At 41.9% G+C, this 22,423-nt stretch overlaps 1 protein-coding gene across 1 annotated transcript in view; it reads right to left on the reverse strand.

Moving 5' to 3' along the window:
* The window catches only part of LOC145409363 (lachesin-like), a 172,918-nt gene that overhangs the window by 111,716 nt on the left and 38,779 nt on the right, over window positions 1-22,423 (reverse strand). Inside the window, exon 3 of the mRNA XM_080279832.1 lies at window positions 18,169-18,305. Coding sequence (XP_080135958.1) covers window positions 18,169-18,305 — 137 coding nt within the window. The remainder of the gene's footprint in view (window positions 1-18,168; window positions 18,306-22,423) is intronic.

Here is a 22,423-nt window from a genome sequence, read left to right on the forward strand (position 1 = left end):
CACCTTCTTTCCTCTCCCCTCACCACTCCTTCATTCTCATCCCCTGTCTCATAAATCTATATTCCTCCCCCGTCCTGCACACCTAAGCCACTCTATAACTCATTCCACACCCAGCACCCTCTTTCTGACCTTGCCTCTCTTTCTAACCTTGTCCCTACATCCTTCTCCTCCCCCTCCCCCACCCCATCCTCTGTATCCCCCCTATCCATGATCTGTATGCTGATTTTGACACCTCCCTAGGGATGCCTGGTGATCAAGTGGGATAAGGTTTTCAAACTACATGAGCATGATAAAGGTTCAGAACCAAGTGAAGGTTGGGTTATACTGTTCACTTAATGCTACTCAGCTTGTGTGACTGGCTACAGTCAGCATAAATATCTGAACAAAATAGCCTAGTCCTGGACCCCTACAATCCTGAAGATACATGACTGATGGATGGAGGCATGGATGGACGCCGCCCATACCCCTAACCCTGCCACTTCCCATGCCAGTGATCTGTATTCTGAATGTTGATGTAGCCTCACTTCACGTGTTTTTACACCCGTGCTCGCAAAGCGGTATCGGATGTTATGTTTTCATCGACGTGTGTGTGTGTGTGTGTGTGTGTGTGTGTGTGTGTGTGTGTGTGTGTGTGTGTGTGTGTGTGTGTGTGTGTGTGTGTGTGTGTGTGTGTGTGTGTGTGTACAAAAATAACTAGAATAGTTTTTATCTGATTTGGACCAAGTCTGGTGCAATAACCAAAAATCAGTCAAGAGGTTCAACTTCCAATTCTTAAAAGAATAGGTAAACTGTCAAGGTCACATGGCAAGATTAACTTAATGTTTCCTTTCGATTTACACCAAAAACTTGTAGAAGGCTTCACGGTAAAGAAACTATAAAGCCATTCTATTCTGAAGTCAATAAAAAGTCAAGGTCACCAGGAAAGGTCAAAGGCTAGAGTCACAAGACAAGGTCAACTCAGTTTTGATCTGCATTCTACCAGACTTGATGGATGTGTAAAGGGTTAACCAAGAATGAACTAAGTTGCTTTACAGAGCAATCAGTTAACATCAGAATCACAGGTAAAGTCAAATATTCGACCCTCAGACCACTTGGTCGCGATGCTGACGTTTTCACTCCCTCAGTGCTCCATCTTGTTATAAACCTGGTATCCAACTGTGAATGTATACTTGACAATATTTTCCCTGAGGCCCTGCCGTTCTCCTCCATGCTACATATGAATCACGCATCATGTGCCATTATTTAAGCATTATTATTCACTGTTCTTACTGAATAATTTTTCCGTGTCGACAAGCACTTTAACATTTTATTCTGCCATTGACTGACTTGGCAATGAAGTTACTATGTTGTAGGTATACGACCGAATTGTGATGTACTATCCCCTTTTTATGCTAACTTGGCCTCAAATCTCCATCTATCCATCGTGAATGCTAAGCAGTAATAATAGATGAACACTAAAATATGGTGGTGGTCACGAAGAAATTCTTTGGAAAGAATGTTGTGCCGTAGCATTGTTTTTTCTGCCACTCAGGTGCCTGAAATAAGCTGTAAAACGACGAAGTCTAGGACAAAAGTTAGACAAAATAGGCATAGTACCCTCAAACAATTTTAATCTAATCTCAGCTAAACTTGGTGAAAGTGTTAACGGTCGTCCAAGGGGTTCTTTTATTTATTTATTAAATTATGTTGCTATTTTTTAACGCCAGCCCAAATTGTAAGGCAACAACTTATGCAGTTCTGACCCTATCTGGACCAAATTAATTTCAAGGGTTTAGGGGTAGGGATGAAGAAAGAGGTTGATCTTGGGAATAGTTAATCAAAGATCAAGGTCACAGGACAAGGTCGAAGTTCGACTCGTATGAGCTTTTGGGTGAACAAAATAAACAAGACCATATTTATGTGACCTGGGTTGAGGGTCAGCCAAGGGATTGACCTACTGCTTCTGAGAACTGTAGTCAATGGTCAGAGTCACATGGCAAGGTCAACTGTAATATTTTTTTTGTCCAGTTTAGACTAATCTTGGTGGAAAAGTTCATGTTACCCATGGATGAAGGGATTCAATTTTGAAAAGAACCATCTAAGGTCATGACAAGGTAAGATCAAATTTCGATCTGCGTGTACTATGGATGTGATAGGAAGCGTTAGGAGAAACACATTGAGGTGGTTTGCCATTTGGAGAGGATGGAGAGTGAGAGACTGACTAGGAGAGTGTATGTGAGTGATATGGAGGGGGGGAGAGGGAAGGGGAGGCCAAGGACGAGATGGAGGGATGGAGTGGAGAGGTATATGAGAGAGGGGGGTGTGAGCTGGGAGCAGAACAGTGAAATGGTGGGGGACAGGGCGACATGGAGACGATTTGTTTGTGGCCATCCTTTATGGGATTAGGGCGTCTGGCAATAGATAGATAGATAGTGTGCTGTAGTGCACAACTATTTACTTCATGTTTGTCATAAAGGTGGGGATTGTTAGATGAGAGAGTTGAGACTGGGGTTGGTAAATGAGGCAGAGTTGAGATGGGAGGTTGCAAGATTAGAAGAGAGTTGAGATGGGGGTTGTTAGATGGGACGGAGTTGAGATGGAGGTTGTTAGATAAGAGAGAGAGTTGAGATGAGGGTTGTTAGATACCAAAGAGTGGAGATGGGGATTGTTTAATGAGACAGAGTTGAGATGGGGTTGTTTTGATGACTGAGTTGAGATGGGACTTATTTGTTAGATTAGACAAATTTGAGATGGAGGTTGTTAGATAAAACAGAGACCTGTGGTGGGGGTTGTCTAGCAGAGAGCAGGTTGGTGGTCTGGGGGATCGAGGATGGGAGATGGATGGGTAAACGAGGTGGAGGATGAATGGGAGGCAACAGGCTGGTGGGTTGAGAGGGATTCCGAGGGATGAATGACAATGGGTTTGGGTGGGTTTATGGCACAGCACCCACTGTTTTACAAGTCAGTAGACAGTGAAGTCAGTTACATAAATTACCAATAAGGATGTCTTACTGCTCCATCGATGAAGTTTCCAAAATTCGTGTGGACTTTGGAAGTTGTTGGAGGAGGGATGAGGCAAAAATATTACATCCTTTGAAAATGGATATTGTAGGCTCAGTGGTATCAACGGTCTGAATAAAGTGTTGTAAAAGATAATAAATAAGAACTAGAGTGTAAGCACATATTGCTCTCATACACTGAGTCTTGGCATGTAGGTGCTACACATGAATGAAAAAGAAATAATTTTGCATACATCTTCTATGATATGCAGAGGAATCAGTACCCTGAGTGTCTAAACTCCCGATCAACATACTTACCACCCAATATCACATCCAGTGAGAGTTATTATGAATGAGCGAGCGCAGTGAGAGAAGCGATCTTCACATTCATCTGAGAAATGAGCAGCCCGACATGACAAGGTCACCACAATAGGTTTCAGAGGCTATTGACTTTTCTATGTGAGAAAGAGAAGAGATTCCTTCAGCTGGTAGTAGATATATTAACCCCTCGGCGCCGGGTGATTAAATAGCACCGGTCATCTCTCACTATGGGCATTTTCCCGAAAATGACCTGTTTTCAAACCTTAATATCTCGGAAACTTTGGCAGCTAGAGAAACAAATTAAAGACTATATTACTCAACGACTCTTCTTCTTGCGAATGATAATTTTCCCAGGTCTGTTGGTCGTCGTGCCGATGAGTGTTGACGTGATGAAAGGACTAATTTTCTCCATGGAAAACAGATGTGTTCATGGATGTGAATGCGGCAGCAACTATGGCTTTTCTCTCAACATGATAATATCTCCATTACTTGATAAACTAGAGACACTGGCATCCAAGGCATGACTAATGGAACAATCATTTGAGCCCTTTTCTAGTATCCTTGGAAAGAGGCTTGGCAGAGGTGGATGATGCAACTGGCCACAGGCAGCGTGGATGGTTTTTGATGAAGAGGAACCTGAAGGTAGCGTTGTACACCTGGAAAGGCACATGACAGACTGACTCTGGCTTGTGTGCAGTGCGGGGACTCCCTCCCTGCCCTTTGGTAGCGAGATGAAATGGCGGCTGGTTCAAATGGTGGCGGGAAGACAATTGCGTGTATACACGTCACCCTGCGGCCCTCCCCAAGTCTGATTGTGACGTGTATACACGTAACCCGGTGGATGGTGGTTAAATGAATATTGTTTTTTACTATATATTTAATCATGAGGCCAAAGAAACCCCTTGGAATCCCAGCTTTCCAAGGAAACGTACTGAGAGCTTCAACTGACATGCTCCACTATGAAACTGAATACATAAAGGTATCCTGTTGCAACAGTGTGTATGCTTGCATAAATTCTACCAAGTAAATATTGGATATTACACTCATAATTTTACACAAATGCTTTTTTTCTGTGTTTAGGGGGTGAAATCAGCAAGAGTAATTGCCCCATTTCTGGGTTTTATCATTTGGTCAACAGCCAAGCATTTACTGACGCAGTTCGTTGACATGGCAAGTCGGGAGCAGGGAATTGAACACTGCACGTGTGATAAATGCTAAAGGGCATCGCTATATGCACATCCAGAGAAAATGTGAGAGAGAGAAAATAAATAGTTTAGCTCAATTATCCTTCAGTCATTGTTTAACTACCTCACCAGAAATGTTTATGTTTACACCTAGATGAAATAAAGATGACAGGCATACAAAATGCTTGCTCACTAGTCACACACTCACAAAGCGCACTTTACTGGTATATAACATGCAGCACAATATATCAAGAATGCCCGTGGATTCAGTCACGCAATACTGATGGGACTACAGTTCCACTCTCATCAAGAAACATAGGTCCACCATACAACATGGATACAGTAACTAGTATGTCCACAGGTTGAAAGCTTCCATACACATGGTAGATTTACGCATTGATATGGCACATTCAATGCACACTAATGTGCTGGAGTTACGTTAGAGTAAACAAACTAACATACTTTGTCTGAACATAAATATGGCTGTTCTGTTTCTCAATATATCCAAGAAAATGTACAATACAATTGTTTTCTAAGATGCAGTTCAACAGCGAATAAGAATTTATCTAATTTACAATGCCAAGAAATGCAACGCATTTGACGAGAAACCTAGCGTAAAATTTCAGTAATAACATAACAACAGACAACCTAAGCTAACCACACAAGGCCCAAACAAGCCATAGCCTCACCCAACCAAACCTGACATCACCTCACTGGGCTCGCACAAGCTCTTACAAGGAAAACAACCGCAGGGACTGAACAACAGAGTATTTATCATAGAAAACCATATACGAGTATACCTTACTCTTTATCATGAAATGATCCTCTCTCTCTCTCTCTCTCTCTCTCTGGTCCTCCATTCCTTCATTTTCCCCTCGTTCGTTCCTCCCTCATTCTTTTTTTTTTCTATGACCCTTTCCTTCTCCGCCCAACATCCATTCACTGCCCTCCTTCCTTCATTTCTCTCCAGCTCTCCCGGTCCCTCCTTCCCTCCAACTCTCCATCCTTCTCTCCCTCCCTCACCTATCCAGCCACATGCAACATATCACACTCGCTGTCTCACACTTTCTTTGCCCTCCTCCTATAACCTCTCATTTCTTTCCTAATTTCCCTCCTCCCGTAACTTTACCTCCCTCTCCCCTCCTTTCTCACCCGCCGTAGATCACAAACGGGGAGAAACATTGCGAAGGGAGCAGGAGAGATTGGGGAGAAGAGAAAGGGACAAGTTGGAGGGAAAGAAGTTTAGGAGAAGGGGAAGGAGAAAATAATAGTTGCATGAAAGGAGGTGGAGTCTGCATGAGAGGGAGGCAGGAAGAATAAGGGCTGAAACGATAAGGAAGGGGGAAAGGGGAGACGAGAGGGGCATAAATGAAGGAAGGTTGAGACGGGAGAAAATTATGATTAACAGTTAAAGGAAGGTGGGATTTGAGAGAGAAGGGGGGAAAAAAAGTAGAGGGACTGAGATAGAGTGTGAGGGTGAGAGAAGGAAAGCGGAGTCGACGAGGGTAGAGGGATGAGGGAAAACTGAAGAAAGGTGAACACTGGGAAAAGGAGAATGGCTGGGTTTAAGAAAGAGGCGGGAGGAAGACTAAGAGCGAACAAGTGGGGAAGAGAAAAGAGGGGAAGGGGAGAGGGCGGAAGGGGAGAAGCGGGAGTGGGGTGAGAGATGGGAGGTGGGTGCGAAGAAAGGACGAAAATGAGTCCTGAGGGAGAGAGAGAGAGAGAGAGAGAGAGAGAGAGAATAAAAGGAGAGGAAGAAATCTATACTAAAACAAGAGAGAGACCTGGAGTAACTGAAGGTGATAGTGGAGTGTACGATATTATTATTATGATTTATTGAGCCTCACTCCCATCACTCACTCACTCCACCACGTCAGGATACGTCTCAGGGGTCACATTAATGCCTATCACACTTTTCGGTCCTCCCCTCCAAAATTCTTTAACGTCCCAAGAGCAAAATGAATGTGGCACGAACATTTTCTTTATGGCCTGTATTCAGTTCAGGATTCTCTCTCTCTCTCTCTCTCTCTCTCTCTCTCTCTCTCTCTCTATCTCTATCTCTCTCTGCCACTGTACAGTATATTATTTTTAAAATTAAGTTTCAATAACTGTATTTATGTATAAACTGATATATTCTTCAATTTTAGCAAGTCTACCAAATCCCCATAACGACTGTGTTGTCTTTTTGAAAGTATTTCTCTGAGCATTCTGTCTTTTTTCGTATTTTATTCTAATTTGGAGAAAACCATTATAACACGCCTCTTCCGTCATTTATCGTCAATTAAAAGATTGTCACAAAAATAGCGATGTTTCTTAAATATATCTGCGGCAAAGGCAGCCTTGAGCAAAGAGTCACCACAAGCTAAAAAAAGAGCTTCCAACAATCTGTACTCTAAGATGAGCAAGATATTGACCCGAATGCAGTTAATGGGAGCAGATGGGACTCTGTTGATGTCACATGATCCTAACCAACAACCTGAACATCCTACAGTACTTGGTTTGAATGTGTGGGTGACAATGTTTATCTATCTCATTATCCACTTCTTTACTGCCACAGCAGGTGTGAGATTTACATAAGTATTTACAATTTCCTGTCGTAAGTCAGACTGGTTTATGAAAGAAGATTAAGACACAAGGAGATTTTCTACACACTCCTTTATTTCCAGAAAAAAGGACATAAATATTTGTCAGAAATTTCCTCTCATGACTAAATTTTGTTTTGAAGGAGACACGGGAGACATGAGGAGAATCTGTACTCCCTTTCCTCGTCGTTCCTTCGGCAATAAATCTGAAAGACAGCGCAGCACTAACCATAAATCTGCTCGTGAATCATGCCCCAGGAACCTAGTGGATCGGGGCCGGGCTGCTTAGTTTTGATATTTAAGCTGAGTGATCAATCGCACCGCTGAGTAGTATTATACAGGAAATAATGCCCAGCCCCTCTGATCAAAACCTTTACGCGCTACATGTTATTAGGGCGTCTTATACCGCTGAACCACCAGGCGTTACCTGGTTATATGATTATCACTCAACGTAGTAAATGACATCCTATGCTGTCAAAAATTATTCAGCTTGTCACTTCGTGTAGGATGGGTTACATTATATCGTGTGCATCGTGTGTACCATACACACACACACACACAAAATATATATATATATATATATATATATATATATATATATATATATATATATATATAGAATCTATCTATCTATCTATCTATCCATCTATCCATATCTATCTATCCATCTATCCATATCTATCCATATCTATCCATATCTATCCATCTATCCATATCTATCCATCTCTCTCTCTCTCTGTGTGTATATATATATAGACAGATAGACTTACTGATTGACTAATAGATCGTCAAGCCTCTGTGGTCTGATAACAAGCCTATGGATCTATCAGACTAGTACTTACGACTATTAAACAACCTGTGTCAAGTGGTTTCATGCAACTTTGACTACTATAAATTACCAAGGTCAATATCTGCACTCATATCACTGGACACGATGGCTTGAGTGTACTAAAGACCTTTATGATAGAGATATTAAACCCGGAAATATCGATACTGAGCAAGAAGATCAAGTGAATGATGATTTAGGTCCAGTCTTTTTAGAAAGAGATAAAGCTAAGAAGGACATAAGACATGGTACGGCTCCAGGACAGGATGATGTCCCTGCAAAATTATTAAAAGGCCTTAGAAGTGATAAACGAATGGAGAATGATCGTGCGACTTCATGAAAACTACTGTGATAACTAATCCTAAGAAAACACGAGTTACCAAACCTCCGAATATATTAATATAAAGCTGGTATGCCATAGATCAAAAATTAAAGCTAGGAACGTTAACTTAATGACTGACATACAGCGGAGAGCAGTGTACTGGGAAACATTAGTTTAGATTTCGATCTGGCTGTGGAACAATAGAGGCGGCTGATGTTATGATGGTAATGGCAAAGAAAGTTCATTTGTTTCGCGAACTTCAAAAATGCCTTCGACAGAGTCCAGTCGATGAAACTGATAAAAATTCTACGGAACATAAATTCCGACTGGATAGATCTACAGCAAACTAAAAAGGTATACTGGCCAAACTGTGGGCTTTGGTGATGCAGGAGTAAAATCAGAATCAGGTCTGAAATGGAAGAGAAATGAAACAATTACGTTTTCTCCATTTCCCACTGTTCATCAATTATGCAGATCCAACAATGGTTGAAGCATTTTCAGGAGTGAAAAAAGGAGTACGTGTATAAGGGAGTGCGTTAAATCATAATGTTTGAAGACAATGCAGCTGTAAGCTACACCGATGCAGGACCTCAAAGAATTGCTGATAAATAAACGACGCAAACAAATCTAAATAAAGAAACCAAGACAAAGATTAAGAGGACTGAAAGTATGGCTGGAAGCCAAATGAATGTGAAGACAGGAGAGTCCTCCTGAAGAAGTAAAACAATTTATATAACTTGGTATAGTGTGTACAGATAAATTAGATTGTTACTAAGATGTTCCTCGTAGATATGGGAATTATCGTACACGAAAGGAAAAAAAGTGTGCTGACATGAAAAATGAACGTGAGACTAATCATACTAGTTGTAACTGTATAATGTAGTATTGTAGAGTAGTTGTGTATGGAGCGAAAACTTGGACTCTGGAAATAGATAAGAGAAAAACCGCTGGCAGCCTTCGGAATGTGGATTTGCAGAGGGATGCTGAAGATAAGCTGAAAATAGCAGGGAAACAATGTTGTTGCTGTTGTTGTTGCTGTTGCTGCTGCTATTATTGTCGTTGTGGCAACTCCAGGCTCTCTTGTTCTTGATCCCTGAGAACTGCAGGAAACCGACCACTTCCACTTCTCGCTCCCAGAGGTCTTTTGTTGAGCTTATGTTGAAGGACTGTGTGTTGTGATAGTGTGGCGCATGGAGTGAGTATGTTGGGGTGTGGGGGCTGCACTGCAGTGTAGTTATTATAAACCAGCGACAGAAATGGTGGACAACAAAATACTATGCGTGGGAATTTGTTGCTCCAAGATATGATGTTAGATGGCCAAGAGGAAAGAAGAGGAAATTAATGTTGGATGAAGTAAGATGAGGAAGAACTTATCAAGAGATGAAGAAAATGAATGACCCAGTACAGTAAAGCATGGAGACTAACTGACCCATGAGTCCACCAGGATGAAGTCAGAACACTATGGATGGATGGATTACAGGGTGGCTCATATCGGATATACCAATGATTCACCATCTTCTCAGAATGGTAGGTGTTTTTTTAAGAGCACGTCACTTATTCTTGACTACGTATGAGTCAGGGATGTGTGTGTATGGGTGAAGGGTCTGTATTTTAGCATGGAGTAATACCTTCACATGGTATTATGCAACGTAAGCAAGATCGCCTCCATTCACCACACACGAAATAATGTGATTCGTGAAAGATGTGGAGTGAGGAAGTCGGTGGACACCAGAATCGAAGAGTGTGTACTGTGATGGTATGGTCATGTAGAGAGAATGGATAACAATAGGATGGTGAAAAAGGTACCGGGTATATTTGAGCGAATTTGAAGGAGGGAGGAGGCGAGGTAGGCCAAGGAGAAGGTGAAGAGATATTGTGGATGTGTGTGAGGAAGAGAGGTTTGGAAGTCGGTGAGGCTAGGGAACTGACAAGAGATTGAGCTGACTGGATGAATGTTGTGAGGAGAAGTGCATGATCTGGGATTTGGCACCCCTTTTTAACATGGCAACGTCGGGATTGACTCAATCGGATACGTTAATGAGAAGCTACAGAACGTTGTGAATGTTTCTGGCGTATCCGATAGAGCCAGGATTCCGGGGGCTTCAAGGATCAGTGAATGGAAGCGTGGCCCATTGGATTGGGTCAATTTGGCATGTCTGGACACTGCTACTCCTCACCTTGCCCTAGGGTGGGAAAGGAGGTCCGGATGGTATTGATGATGATGATGATGATGATGATGAGAAAGATCACTCGTACTGACGGGATAAATGAAGATTGTAACATATTACTCCCGTTCGAAGTCTCCCCAAAACTCAACAAAGCCGTTTTGAGAAGGAAAGAGCAAATTACTTATGACGCCATCGAAGTGAAGGCGTTATCAAAACTGACCCGAATTACTGAAACAAGTGGAATTACGCAAAACAAATTCTGGTCAAAAAGACGATAACAACATATCTAAAGCAAGAAAACGAGAATCGACTACAGGTCCAAGAGGCAGGATCCACGCATGTCTCTCGTTACATAGGCAAACTGTCGACTAAATTAAATTTAAAATAGATCTGAAAAGAAAGTAAGCGACACACACACACACACACACACACACACACACACACACACACACACACACACACACACACACACACGCACATTAGGATGGGAGGTAAAGCAGGTAGAGCGGTGTGGTGTTGACCAATATCCATCGTGTCTGCAGAAATTCCAGAAGTTCCTGAAGGGATGTGGTTTACACGACCCCCCACCCCTACCCTCACACCCTCCCAACTCCCGCCTCTCGTACCCACCATAACACTAACACGCCGCCCCCCCATCTCTGACACACACACACACACACACACACACACACACACACACACACACACACACAATCTACTCTGATGAAAGGGTTAACGATTCTGGCGGACAATGTAAACTGATTGAATGCTGAGTAGATAAGACTTGGTGCATACACAATGAAGGGAGACAGGGAGAAAGAGAAGACCTACGGGAAAGATAGGTGAGAGTGAAGGGTGATGGGTGGGGTGTGAGGGGTGGGGGGAAGGAGGATGAAAGGAAACGGAAAAGGGAAGAGGGGAAAGTGGTGAGGAGTGAGAGGAGAGGGAAGAGGCGTGAAGAGTGAAGGGAGAGTTTTGTGTGTATGTATGTGTGTGTGTGTGTGTGTGTGTGTGTGTGTGTGTGTGTGTGTGTGTGTGGGAGAGAGAGAGAGAGGGGGGGGGGAGAAGCAGAGTAAGTTGGTCAGGGAGGACGAGAAATGGCAAGCTGGGGAAAAAATGGCTGGAACGAGGAAGGAGTCTGAAAGAAGAAGAGGGAGGAATGAGGGAAAGACGAGGAGGAGAAAGAAGGGACAGGAAGAAAAAGATGTGAAAACAGGAAGAAGAAAAAAAGAAATGGAAGGGGAGAAGAGAAGAATATGGTAGAAAAGGGAAAGGAGGGAAGACGGGAGAGGCGGAAGATAGGAGTGAGATAGAGAGAAGTATGGGATGGGTAAGCAGAGGAAGAAGGATGTTTGGAAAAATAGGAAGACTGGAACGAGGAAGACTCTGAACACGAGAAGAGAGGAATATGAGAGGAGAAAAAAGGTGAAGGGAATAAAGGAAGAGGAGAGAGGAAGAGGGCAAGGAGTAAGCAGGGAAGGAGAAAGGAATACTGGTAGGAGAAAGGAATACTGGTAGGAGAAAGGAAGAGAGAAAGGCAAGGTGAAGAAAGGTGAAACTGATGCTTAACGAAGAGAAGGGTAGGAAGGATAGAGGAAAACTGGGAGATGAGAAGGAGAAGAGAATGTGGAAGGAAAGAGAAAAGAGAGAGTCTGAAAATCTGAGAGGGCTGAGGAGGAGGAGAGGGGGAAAATGAGGTCAAGAAGGACGATGAGAGTGAGGAGTGGGACAAGAGCTGGATTAGATTGAAGTGTGTGTGTGTGTGTGTGTGTGTGTGTGTGTGTGTGTGTGTGTGTGTGTGTGTGTGTGTGTGTGTGTGTGAGAGAGAGAGAGAGAGAGAGAGAGAGAGAGAGTGATGGCAGTGGACAACAAAGAACTAGAGAGAAAAATAGAGGCGAGGGTTGAGAGCGAGATGACAACAGTATAAACACAGGCACAATACTGTGAGTGGCGGTGCAGCCCTGGTGCAACTCACAGGTAAACATTGCATTATGCACTCCCACCAAGGCACTAACATGGTGAATACATTTACCTGTGACCTCATCTTACCCAAACATGCAATATGTATCACAGCTAAGTAAACTGATGTATCACAAGTTATCGATACTCTCTCTCTCTCTCTCTCCAGATGCCGCACCTTGTAACAAATGACCTGGACAAAAAGATCCTCCAAGCATTTCCGTCTCTATTTATCAATTCCTTAAACCCGGTGGCGTTTTTCAGCTTATTCTAACTCCTGTTTGAAAAGTATCCCCAAAACAAAGAGAAATATAGTCTGCTGGTAGCAAGAGTAAGATTTTAAAAACTACCTCACCTGACCTGAGGCGTCAATACGTTGATAAGACCAACACCGAAATCACATTCTTTTTAATGCCACAAGATATATTTATGAACAAAACTGGGAAAGGTTTGCATGTCGCTGCATGTCACTGGGCCGGATTTATAAACAAAATTAATATCAATTCTCTGTCGGAACCTAAGTATGTTTTTTTTTTTTTTTTTTCGCACAAATGACAAAGAGAGTGCAGAATCCTTCCTATCTCTTGTTCTTCCTGCAAAAACAGTTCTTAGTTATGTGAGGATAATCATTATATCTTTATTTTTCAGGACCGAAAAGGAATGAAAAGAGCAGATTTTTCCAATGTTTCACGACCTTCCTGTTAAAACAAGCCTGAGTTACGACAGGGACTCTAAAATTTAATACAGTATAAGTTTATAAGTCTCACTCCTGATCCACACCACCTCTGGTTTGCCAAAGCCACTGTGACGCCTCTCCCCGTCACATCACAGCCCACCACACACCACCCTCATCCCCTCGCTTCTCGCTACCTATTATGGTCATCTAAACGTGGGCCGAAGAGTCTTCATAGCACCCTTTCCTTAGCGATAAAATTTCTATATTTCACATTAACTTTTTCAACGTGGCGACGTCGGATTTTTCAGGATAGCAGAGCCGCGCGTAGTAGTGACGCGGTTACAGAAAACTTTATTAACCCCTTCAGTTCTAATTCTTTCTAATGCTGACTAATATACCCCGAGGATTTTTTCAAAATGTCACCATAGTGAAAGGGTTAATATTATCTGGTATGTCATTAACTTTCTTTTTTTTTTTTTTTTCACTTCGACAGAGTCTGCAAAAATATTAAGTAAATGGATTTTAACGCGTCAGATGCAAAACTGCACTGGTAAGCAAGAGTTGGTAGAAAGCTTCCAAAGCTGATGTGAAGAAGATCCTCTGCCCTGTATTCTTGTTACGCCATGATTAATTATTATCCCTACAAATTAATCTACTCTTTTAGTGCTATAACATTGCGTCAGCTAAAAAGTACGTCATATTCAAGGCCTCCAAGCCACCTCGTCATCGCAGGCTTAGATTTGCAACGTTATACTGTACTCATTGCCAAAAGTATGGGTGTAAGAATCTGAAAGGAAGCATCACAATACGTGGTGGCTGCACATCTTTCAGACCTGCAGTAGTGAGATGGCTAATAAGTCTCCATTATAGAGGTATATAACTGACTCTGATATTACATATGGCCATTCTGCAAATACTTATATTCTTGTGGGTTGTGTTTAGCATCTCATCCTCTTACTTTGTCAACTGATGTAACAAATAACAATATTAACGTATTAAAAGCAGCAATCTATTGGTATGGAAGAGGCGCCAAAAAAAAAACTCCTAAACTGACAAAAGTACCATCCTTTCTCTCCCAACTTTCATATTTATTCTGCCTTTAGTTACCTTTCTTGTTAGACCTTGCAACGCTTTACTATTCCCGGTAAATCTTTCTTCAAAATTTCAAGTATGCTCTGCTGGCTCCGAGGTCTCTCTGCCTTCATAAGCTCTTGATTCTGCACAAGGGCCTTATTCCCCAGTGTTCTCGTTACATCACAAGAGGCTCTTCTCATCAAAGTGGGTATGAAGGCTTCAAGGACCGTATTCTCGTCAGTTAATAAGGCTCCCTAGCTGACGTTAATTTCTGCGTCCGATCTCTCCTCACAGAATTAAAATCGTCTGGCCGTATCAAGAATAAATTACATGTATATAAGATGTCCGGCTACAGAGGAGGGAAAATGAGACCGTTTCTATTCACTTTACGGTCCTCTGAGGTGAAAAATTCGCCTGACAATATCAATAATGAATCTCTCTCTCTCTCTCTCTCTCTCTCTCTCTAACTGGGGAGATGTGGGTCTCTTACTAAGCATGCCTGAATAATCTTCTGACAGATGGAAAAAAGGGATGAAATGTGTAATGGAGACTGTTTCCCCGACCCTCACAAGGAGAGCTGTTCCCCACTGGAGTATAAATGTCCAGACATTGTCAAAATAAGAAAAAATATCACCGTACTCTCATATAAGTTTCTCGCTAGTGTAACATAGTTTCCCCTCCCCCCTTTATGAAAACTTTTTTTTTTCTTTTATATGTCCGACTCTGGGCAAAGGCGTCAGGACCTAACCCAAAGCCCAATAGACCTCCTACACACCTTCACGTGTCACCACATCGGCGCTAACACCCACCGTCCATACCGAACACATACAAGACTGGCGTACTGGTATTAGCGGGGGTATTTTTACACGTGGGCGGTCTTCTGGTAGATCACTACAGTCTCCTTCTTACGAAAATCAAATCCTCAAACTGTTCCCTGCCCCAGGCGGGATTCGATCCTGGGTCCATTAAGACTGCAGGCCGCCTCTCTACCGATTCAGCCATCACCTCCCCCAAATATACTACTAGTAAAATAAGCTTTGTGAGCGCGTGACGAGCGAGCGAGCGTTTGTACATAGGCCTATCACCATAATTTCATCTTGGCGTAAACTTTCAACCATTCTGGTGAAGTAGTTGAACAATAACAGAGGAATAATTGAGTTAAAATACTTTCTCACGTTCTCTCTCTCTCACGTTTCCCTCTGGATGTGCATATAGCGAGGCGCTATGGCATTTAACACACACGCAATATTCAATTTTCTGTTCCTGACCTGCCATGTCAACGAACTTCGTCGGTAAACGCTTGGCTGTTGATCGAATGATAAAACGCAGATATTGGGTGATTGCCCTCGCTGATTTCACCTCCTAAACATAAAAAAAAGGTTCATGTAAAACTATGAGCGTATTATCCGATATTTAATTGTTAGAATTCATGCAAGAAAACACAGAGTTACAACAAAAAATCTTTAATTCAATCTCATAGTTGAGCATGTCTATTGAAGCCCTCGGTACATTTCCTTGGAATGCTGGGATTCCAAGGAGTTTCTTTGGTCTCATGAGTAAATACATAGCAAAAAAAGAAATTTGCTGAATGTATCTACTACCTGCTGAAAGAATCTCTTCTCTATCTCACATAATAGAAAAGCTATTAGCCTCTGAAAACCATCGCGATAGGGCTGTGTCGTGTTGGGCCGCTCATTTCTCAGCTGAACATAAACATAGCTTCGCTACGCTTGCCCGCTCCATTCGCTGTGCTCGCCCGGTCATGTCAGGATAACAGATTTTGCATGCTCAATCGTTTTTTTTTTTATTTTTTTTTTTACTTCACCCTAGTGAATTACTTCACTGTAGTGCATTACTTCAGGGAATAACTTTGATACTTAAATCATTCTTCTGTTCATAGTATTTTAATTGTGCATTCTAATGCAGAAAGGCCGCAATGCAAAGGAGCAAAAAGTACAAAGGAAGCAAATGACAAAAGACCTGCTGAGGTTGCTTGCTACGGAGATTACTATTGCTAAAATACGCACGACTAACAGTTACCTGACATTCATTCCCTTCCACTCTGACTCCTGTCAGTCCTTTAGAATTAATGCATATGGGCTTCTCATACACCAATGGAGACAAAACATTAAGACATATTATTAGCTTAACTGTACTTTCCAATACTCTGGAAGGGCCATTCTCATCAAGAGATACTAACACGTCAGAACAAAGGTGCAGTAGCAGTTCTGAATATACCGTCAATAGTCTCGGCTTATTCTGGTGGAGTCTACGATAACTGTATCCCCATTGAATGGAGGGAGAGCACCATTCCGCTGCAAGTGAATGGAGGGATGCAATGGATTAATTTGCATTCAGCTGACAGTGGACACTGTATCACGGTAACTGCACCACGTTTTCCCATGTAATTTTACATACACAATAGGCCTCAGGTAAAGGTCATCCCCATTAAGTTTCAAGTTTCTAGGTCCCTGTTCTTCCCACACCTTACCCCACTCTTCATCATATCTTGTGACTGCCATATCTCGATAACAAATATAGAAACAAAAACACCCACCAAAGCCATCCAAAACGTCAGCCAGTTATCACCCTTCACGAGCCCCGACTCGAAATTCATCCCACAAAAACCTTTGCCCTTTCCAGAGAGATAAGAGTTCATATATCCAGACCCAAATGGGATCATCACTTTCTACTTCGGCACCGACAGGAAATCCAGCTCACAAACAATTCGATGTGCCCTCTATGTAATACAGTCTCTCACAGCACTAATTTACTTCATGCACCTCACCTGCACAACACAACAAAACATCATGAAATGCACTCTCAAAACTCTCGACTGAAGTGCCCGGATTCCTGTGGTACATCAGGTTCACAAGGCCTTTGGAAACAACATCAAAAACTTCAATAGATAACTACTAATGTCCCACCACTCCCAGCACTTCATGATCACCATCACCAACACCAGCCCCAGTATTTACCTACAGTACAATCTGAGAGTGAATGGTGCGTTGGAAGGTCGGATGGTATGGCTTCTGCATCAACTCTGACCTAAAAAATAATCGTTCACTAACAATAATCCAGTATTCTTCCACCAAGAGTTACTTCCAACAACACCACCTCCAAATTACCAGTAGGCCACCATCACCAACATTATGCCAACAGTATCACTGTGGTACTATATCACCTAACAGTATCACTGCGGTGCTGTATCGCCTGTCATACTGTATCATCTAACAGTATCACTATTACTTTATCATCTACGAGTATCACTGTCGTGCTGTATCACCTAACAGTATCACTGTGGTATTAAATCACCTAACAGTATCACTGTGGTACTGTATCATCTATCAGTATCAATGTGGTACTACTGTATATCACCTAACAGTATTACTGTGGTAATGTATCATCTGTCAATATCACTGTGGTACTGTATCACCTAACAGTATCACTGTGGTACCCTCAACAACTCTGTCCTTATCATCTTCATCAAAACCATCTTTTCCATCAGTTCAGAAACAAGAACAGGAGAGTAGAAAAGCTGGATAATTACTAAACAGAGTGCCTGATGTCAAGTATCCATTCATTCATTTTTAAAGCCTTCAAAATTACTGGTTCCACTTCACAGGTCAAACAATCCACACAAAACTGCGCGTCATAGTGACTGGGACAGAGTCCATTCCGTCAGCTTCTAAGTTAATGTAGCGCAAACCTGGTCATGAACTGTACCTCTCCGCACATACAACTGCATCATCTGTCGATTTAAAATCATTTCTGCTCTCTAACAGAGGTGCCAAAAACTACCAGTGTCTCACCAATGCCAGTCAGTATCAGCCTCAGTATTTACCAAAGACTTGGAGATGTACTGTTCATACGAAGGGTGGGTTGGAAGACATCCTGGCAATATAGATACTGTACAAATGACTACCAGTACCTCGCCACTACCACTACCAACACCAGTACTTACCTTCAACCTGGAGGTGTATGATGTGTATGGGGGGATGGATGGGAGTACACTATGCAAAAAAACAAATACTCATAACTAACAGCACCTCACCACAACCACAACATCAGTACTCACCTACGACCTGGAGGTGTATTGTGCGTATGAGGGGTGGATGGGAGGACATCTGGCATTGGTACGTGCCCTCGTCGTGTCTCTGCACGTACCGGATGCGCAGCTGCCAATCCTCAGGCCGCGCGAAGACTAAAGCGAACCTGCACGAGGGCAAGAACGAAAGGTTACATCAGGCCACGGTAGGTGAAGGAATTGAGGTTATGTCAGGTGAAGAACAAAAGGAAGACAGGTTGGGTCAAGTGAAAGACAACGGGAAGAGAGGTTAGATCAGATGGACAAAGGGAACAGAGGTTAGGTCATGCGAAGGACAAAGAGAACAGAGCGTAGGTCAAGAGAAGGAGAAAAGGAATAGAGTCTAGGTCAAGTGAAGGAAAAAGGAGACAAAGGGAATATGTCATGCGTGGTTATAGGACAACTGCCCCCTAACCTAACCTAACCTAACCTAATCTAACCTAACCTAACCTAGTCTAACCTAACAACCTAACCTAATCTAACCTAACCTAACCAAACTTAACCTAACCCTACCTGACCTAATCTTTAGAGGGAGGTAATTGTCCGGGGGGGCAGTTGTCCGGGGGGCGGTTGTCCTACAGGGGCGATTGTCCAGAGGGCAGCTGTCCGGGGGGCACTTGTCCGGATACCGTCATGCATGATAAAAATAAAGAGTTCCAATCAAGAAATGTGTAGGAGATCAAGTCAGGTGGAAAACGAAAAGCTACAAGAGGTAAGAATAGATACGGCGCAGTACGTTTGGTACAGTAAAAGGTAATATTACAGTGAAAGTCGAGATATATTTTGAGGGGCAGGGAGTGAGACACAGTGAAGGGCAAGAGTTGAGGTAAGTTGAAGGCGAGATTGTCGTGTAATGGATATACGTCAGGTCAGGTGGAGCGAAAAGGGTGAACTATTAATACCATGGTAGTGCCATTAGTAGGGATGGGCAGGAAAGAGCAAAAACAGCAACTCAAAATCAGGGATAAGAAACAAGATTAAGATATTCGTATTGGCGATGTGACTGTGTGTTTGTATGCTAAAAATGAAGTCAAATGAACCATGCACACACGAGTTATGACAAGTTAAAAACTTGAAAAAATGCGAATTTTGTCAGTCTTCTTTTTATTCTTCTAAGTTTCTTAGCTCACATAATCTGAGAAACTACGTATGGAAAGTCTAAAGAAACCCACCATAAGACTCGCAATCACCATGGGTAGTGCAGTAGCATAAGCGCTTCGTAAAGAAAACAAACTTGCCATGAAGCACAGAGCTGCCTTTACCTAAGTTACAGTCGACCTTAGAGGTGACGGCAGAGTATCCAGATTTCGGTAGGCGATAATGCACATAATATTCCTGATGTCTTTACAAGGTGAAACCTAGTATGTAAAATTGTTACTAAAAACAACAAGTAAATGCAAGAGTATCGGTATATTTCACATTTTGTAGGAAACAGTTTGTTAGTTACGATAATCGAAAATCCTTAACGGAACTAATTGAAATGTCAGAACTATCGATCAGGGACATTCAGGAAGAATTTGTGGAGTTCAAATCTAATATGGTAACAAGATATAATTTTTTAGAAGCGTAAGACTGAAAAGAAAAGAGATTCAATAAACAATTCAAATAAATCATTATTAGTTGAAAATACAGTCCGTTACAATACTAGGAAATAATGTAAAGTCATTAATATCCGTTCCTTTCTCCATAAACGACGACAGAAGCGGGAAAGCGGAGTAGGTTCCTAGGCTATTTTTAATGGTTCGATCTACAAGCACGAAAGGAGACAACTTTTACTCAATGACAAGCAATTATAACGATGCATTTGGACAGTTTTCCATTAAGAAAATCTCCGGAAGATTTAACATAAACCAGAAGACTATCAGTGCATGAAATATAAAGAATGAACCTCGAAAATTTGCCGAAAGTTGGAGGTCCTTGGAGAATGCCATCTTGTCATAGCCAAGTATCCTCACTGTCTAATTGACTGGCAAGAGTAATAAAATGCAAAGGCTCATAAACCAATCACAGAGTTCAAAACCTCTAATTCAGTATTTTCAGTAAAGCAGGACAACAGTTTATTTAAAAAGAAAGATATTACACATTAAAATCTAGAGCAAAAAGTGTGTGCTTTTGCACTGCAGAGTTTATAAACTCAAGTTTTGGTCCTCTTTATTATCTAGTGTATGAGAAAAGGGTAAAATCTGTCATACTTCCTTACAGCTGAAAATAGTTTAGCATCAACTGGGGATAAAGTAGCTAATTATAACTATCATAAGAGAGGGGATGACAACTGGAATAAATGGGCAAAATGGTCTTGTCCTACCGCAGGTAGGGTATCATTACTAGGAATAATTTCCTTGTTGTGGCATCCATTTTGCTATATCACCATAGCATTTGAAAACAGGATAGTGCATTGGAATCACGAGGGTTTTCCTTAACTGGTTTTCGAAACTAGAGCATCTGTTTTGGAAACCTGGGAAGCAAATACATCAGGAACATTGAGTTATACTGCCTGCTGCACGCGGAGTAATACATTACAGTTCATTCAAACCGGGAAATGTATGTAAGTGTTCACTTTTAATACAACATTACCCCATGTTATTCATTACCTGTTCCTGCCCCGAATTGGCTCGGGGACGGGTAATGTTTTCACTTGGTGTGTCTGTTTGTCTGTGTCTGTTAATTTTAGACGTAAACTAATGATGCGATTTGGCCTAAAATTACAAGGATAATGGGCTATGACATTCTGTTGCGTAATTAAATATCATATTAGGCAAAGGACCAGGCTGTGGGCCCCCATTTTTTTTTTTTTTAATTAGTTTTCTCGCCATAACTCCTTTCAAATTCGTCATATCGACATGAAACCCAAACCTAAAGATTTATATTTCATATCTGCACCCTATAACATGCCTCATTACATCAGGGGGGTCACCCTCCAGTTAGCGGTTGGAGGGTCAATGTCAGGTGGGTTGGGCCTTAAATTTCAAATGGGCATAAAATCGTAAATTTTCACCCAATTTACTCCAAATTTGATATGTAATATCTTTGACTAGATATCCTGTTGTTTATACTTCAGCACTAAAATGACTGCTGGGAACAGGTTTGCTGTGCTTTGGCGCCGGTATTTGTTTTACATGATTCTTTGCGTGTACTATATACAGTATTTTATTTGATACAACGTGATGAAGGCATAGACTTTTTACCCTATATTCACTAAGTTTTCATTTAACGTATTGCAGTGCAGAGTGGCTGAAGCAATTTGAAACATTGCCATCATTTCTTGGAGCAACTGTGGAGTACAAAGGTCAAGTGCGCTATGTCAGTAGGTATACACATGAGCGGTTCTGTTTCCAAATAATGACCAGCTGCAAATGTTGAATCTGGAGGGTTACAATTACCAATGCAAAAGAAGAACAAGAACAGGATGATCAAGAAGAAAAAGCTCCAAAAGAATGACCCCCCCCCCCTCTCCAGAGGATGATGCAAGTATATAGGAGGTGTTCGTAGTTATCTGCCCTCACAGTACAGTACAGCGTAATATTAGTGATGCTTTTTATTGCTGCAGATGTATAGTCAGCCAAAAAACTCGTGTCTTCGTTCCGAACCCCGTAAATATTCGAACAAATAAGTGGAAGCAGCAGAGATAGCTTCACAAGTCTGGCAACTGTGTCAGACCAGACGGTGGTGAAGGTGAGTGGATTGGGGGTGGAGGTGGGGCAGTGGAGGGTGTGTGTGCTGTCATGTTTTATATACCATGCATTACCGAAGGGTGGAAGCTGTTGGGAGTAACATACTGGGTAATAGGGTTATAGTCAATTTTTATCAATATGTCGCTAAATGTCTAAATATGCATCATCATGAGTTTACATGTAATCAAAATATACTGCAGTTTTATATAGGCCTACATGGGCTGTCATATCTAATTCATCTTTGATATTTGGAATACTTCAGAGAATGGAATGACTGTGGAATACGTTTCATAAAGAGTGTTTGGATTTTAATGGAACGTCATGGTTGTGATAATATAAAACAACATTTATTAGTGACAACATGAATCTCCCCTCTAATTTTCCTATCGCCCAATATAGATAACTGAATGACTGTGAAGCTATGACTATATGCTGGTGAGTGAGTATCTGGGTATCATCACCGTGTGTAACACCTGTGGCCAGGTTTCCCTTACCCCTTTACCAAAACATTAACCACTTGTGGAAACAAATGCTTTTCTCGTTATTACTGTGAAGGCACCGCATGCCTCTGTGCC

This window comes from Coenobita brevimanus, chromosome 80 (assembly GCF_032717465.1).
Source record: "Coenobita brevimanus isolate Jiangsu-jjx chromosome 80, ASM3271746v2, whole genome shotgun sequence".
Taxonomy (NCBI): domain Eukaryota; kingdom Metazoa; phylum Arthropoda; class Malacostraca; order Decapoda; family Coenobitidae; genus Coenobita; species Coenobita brevimanus.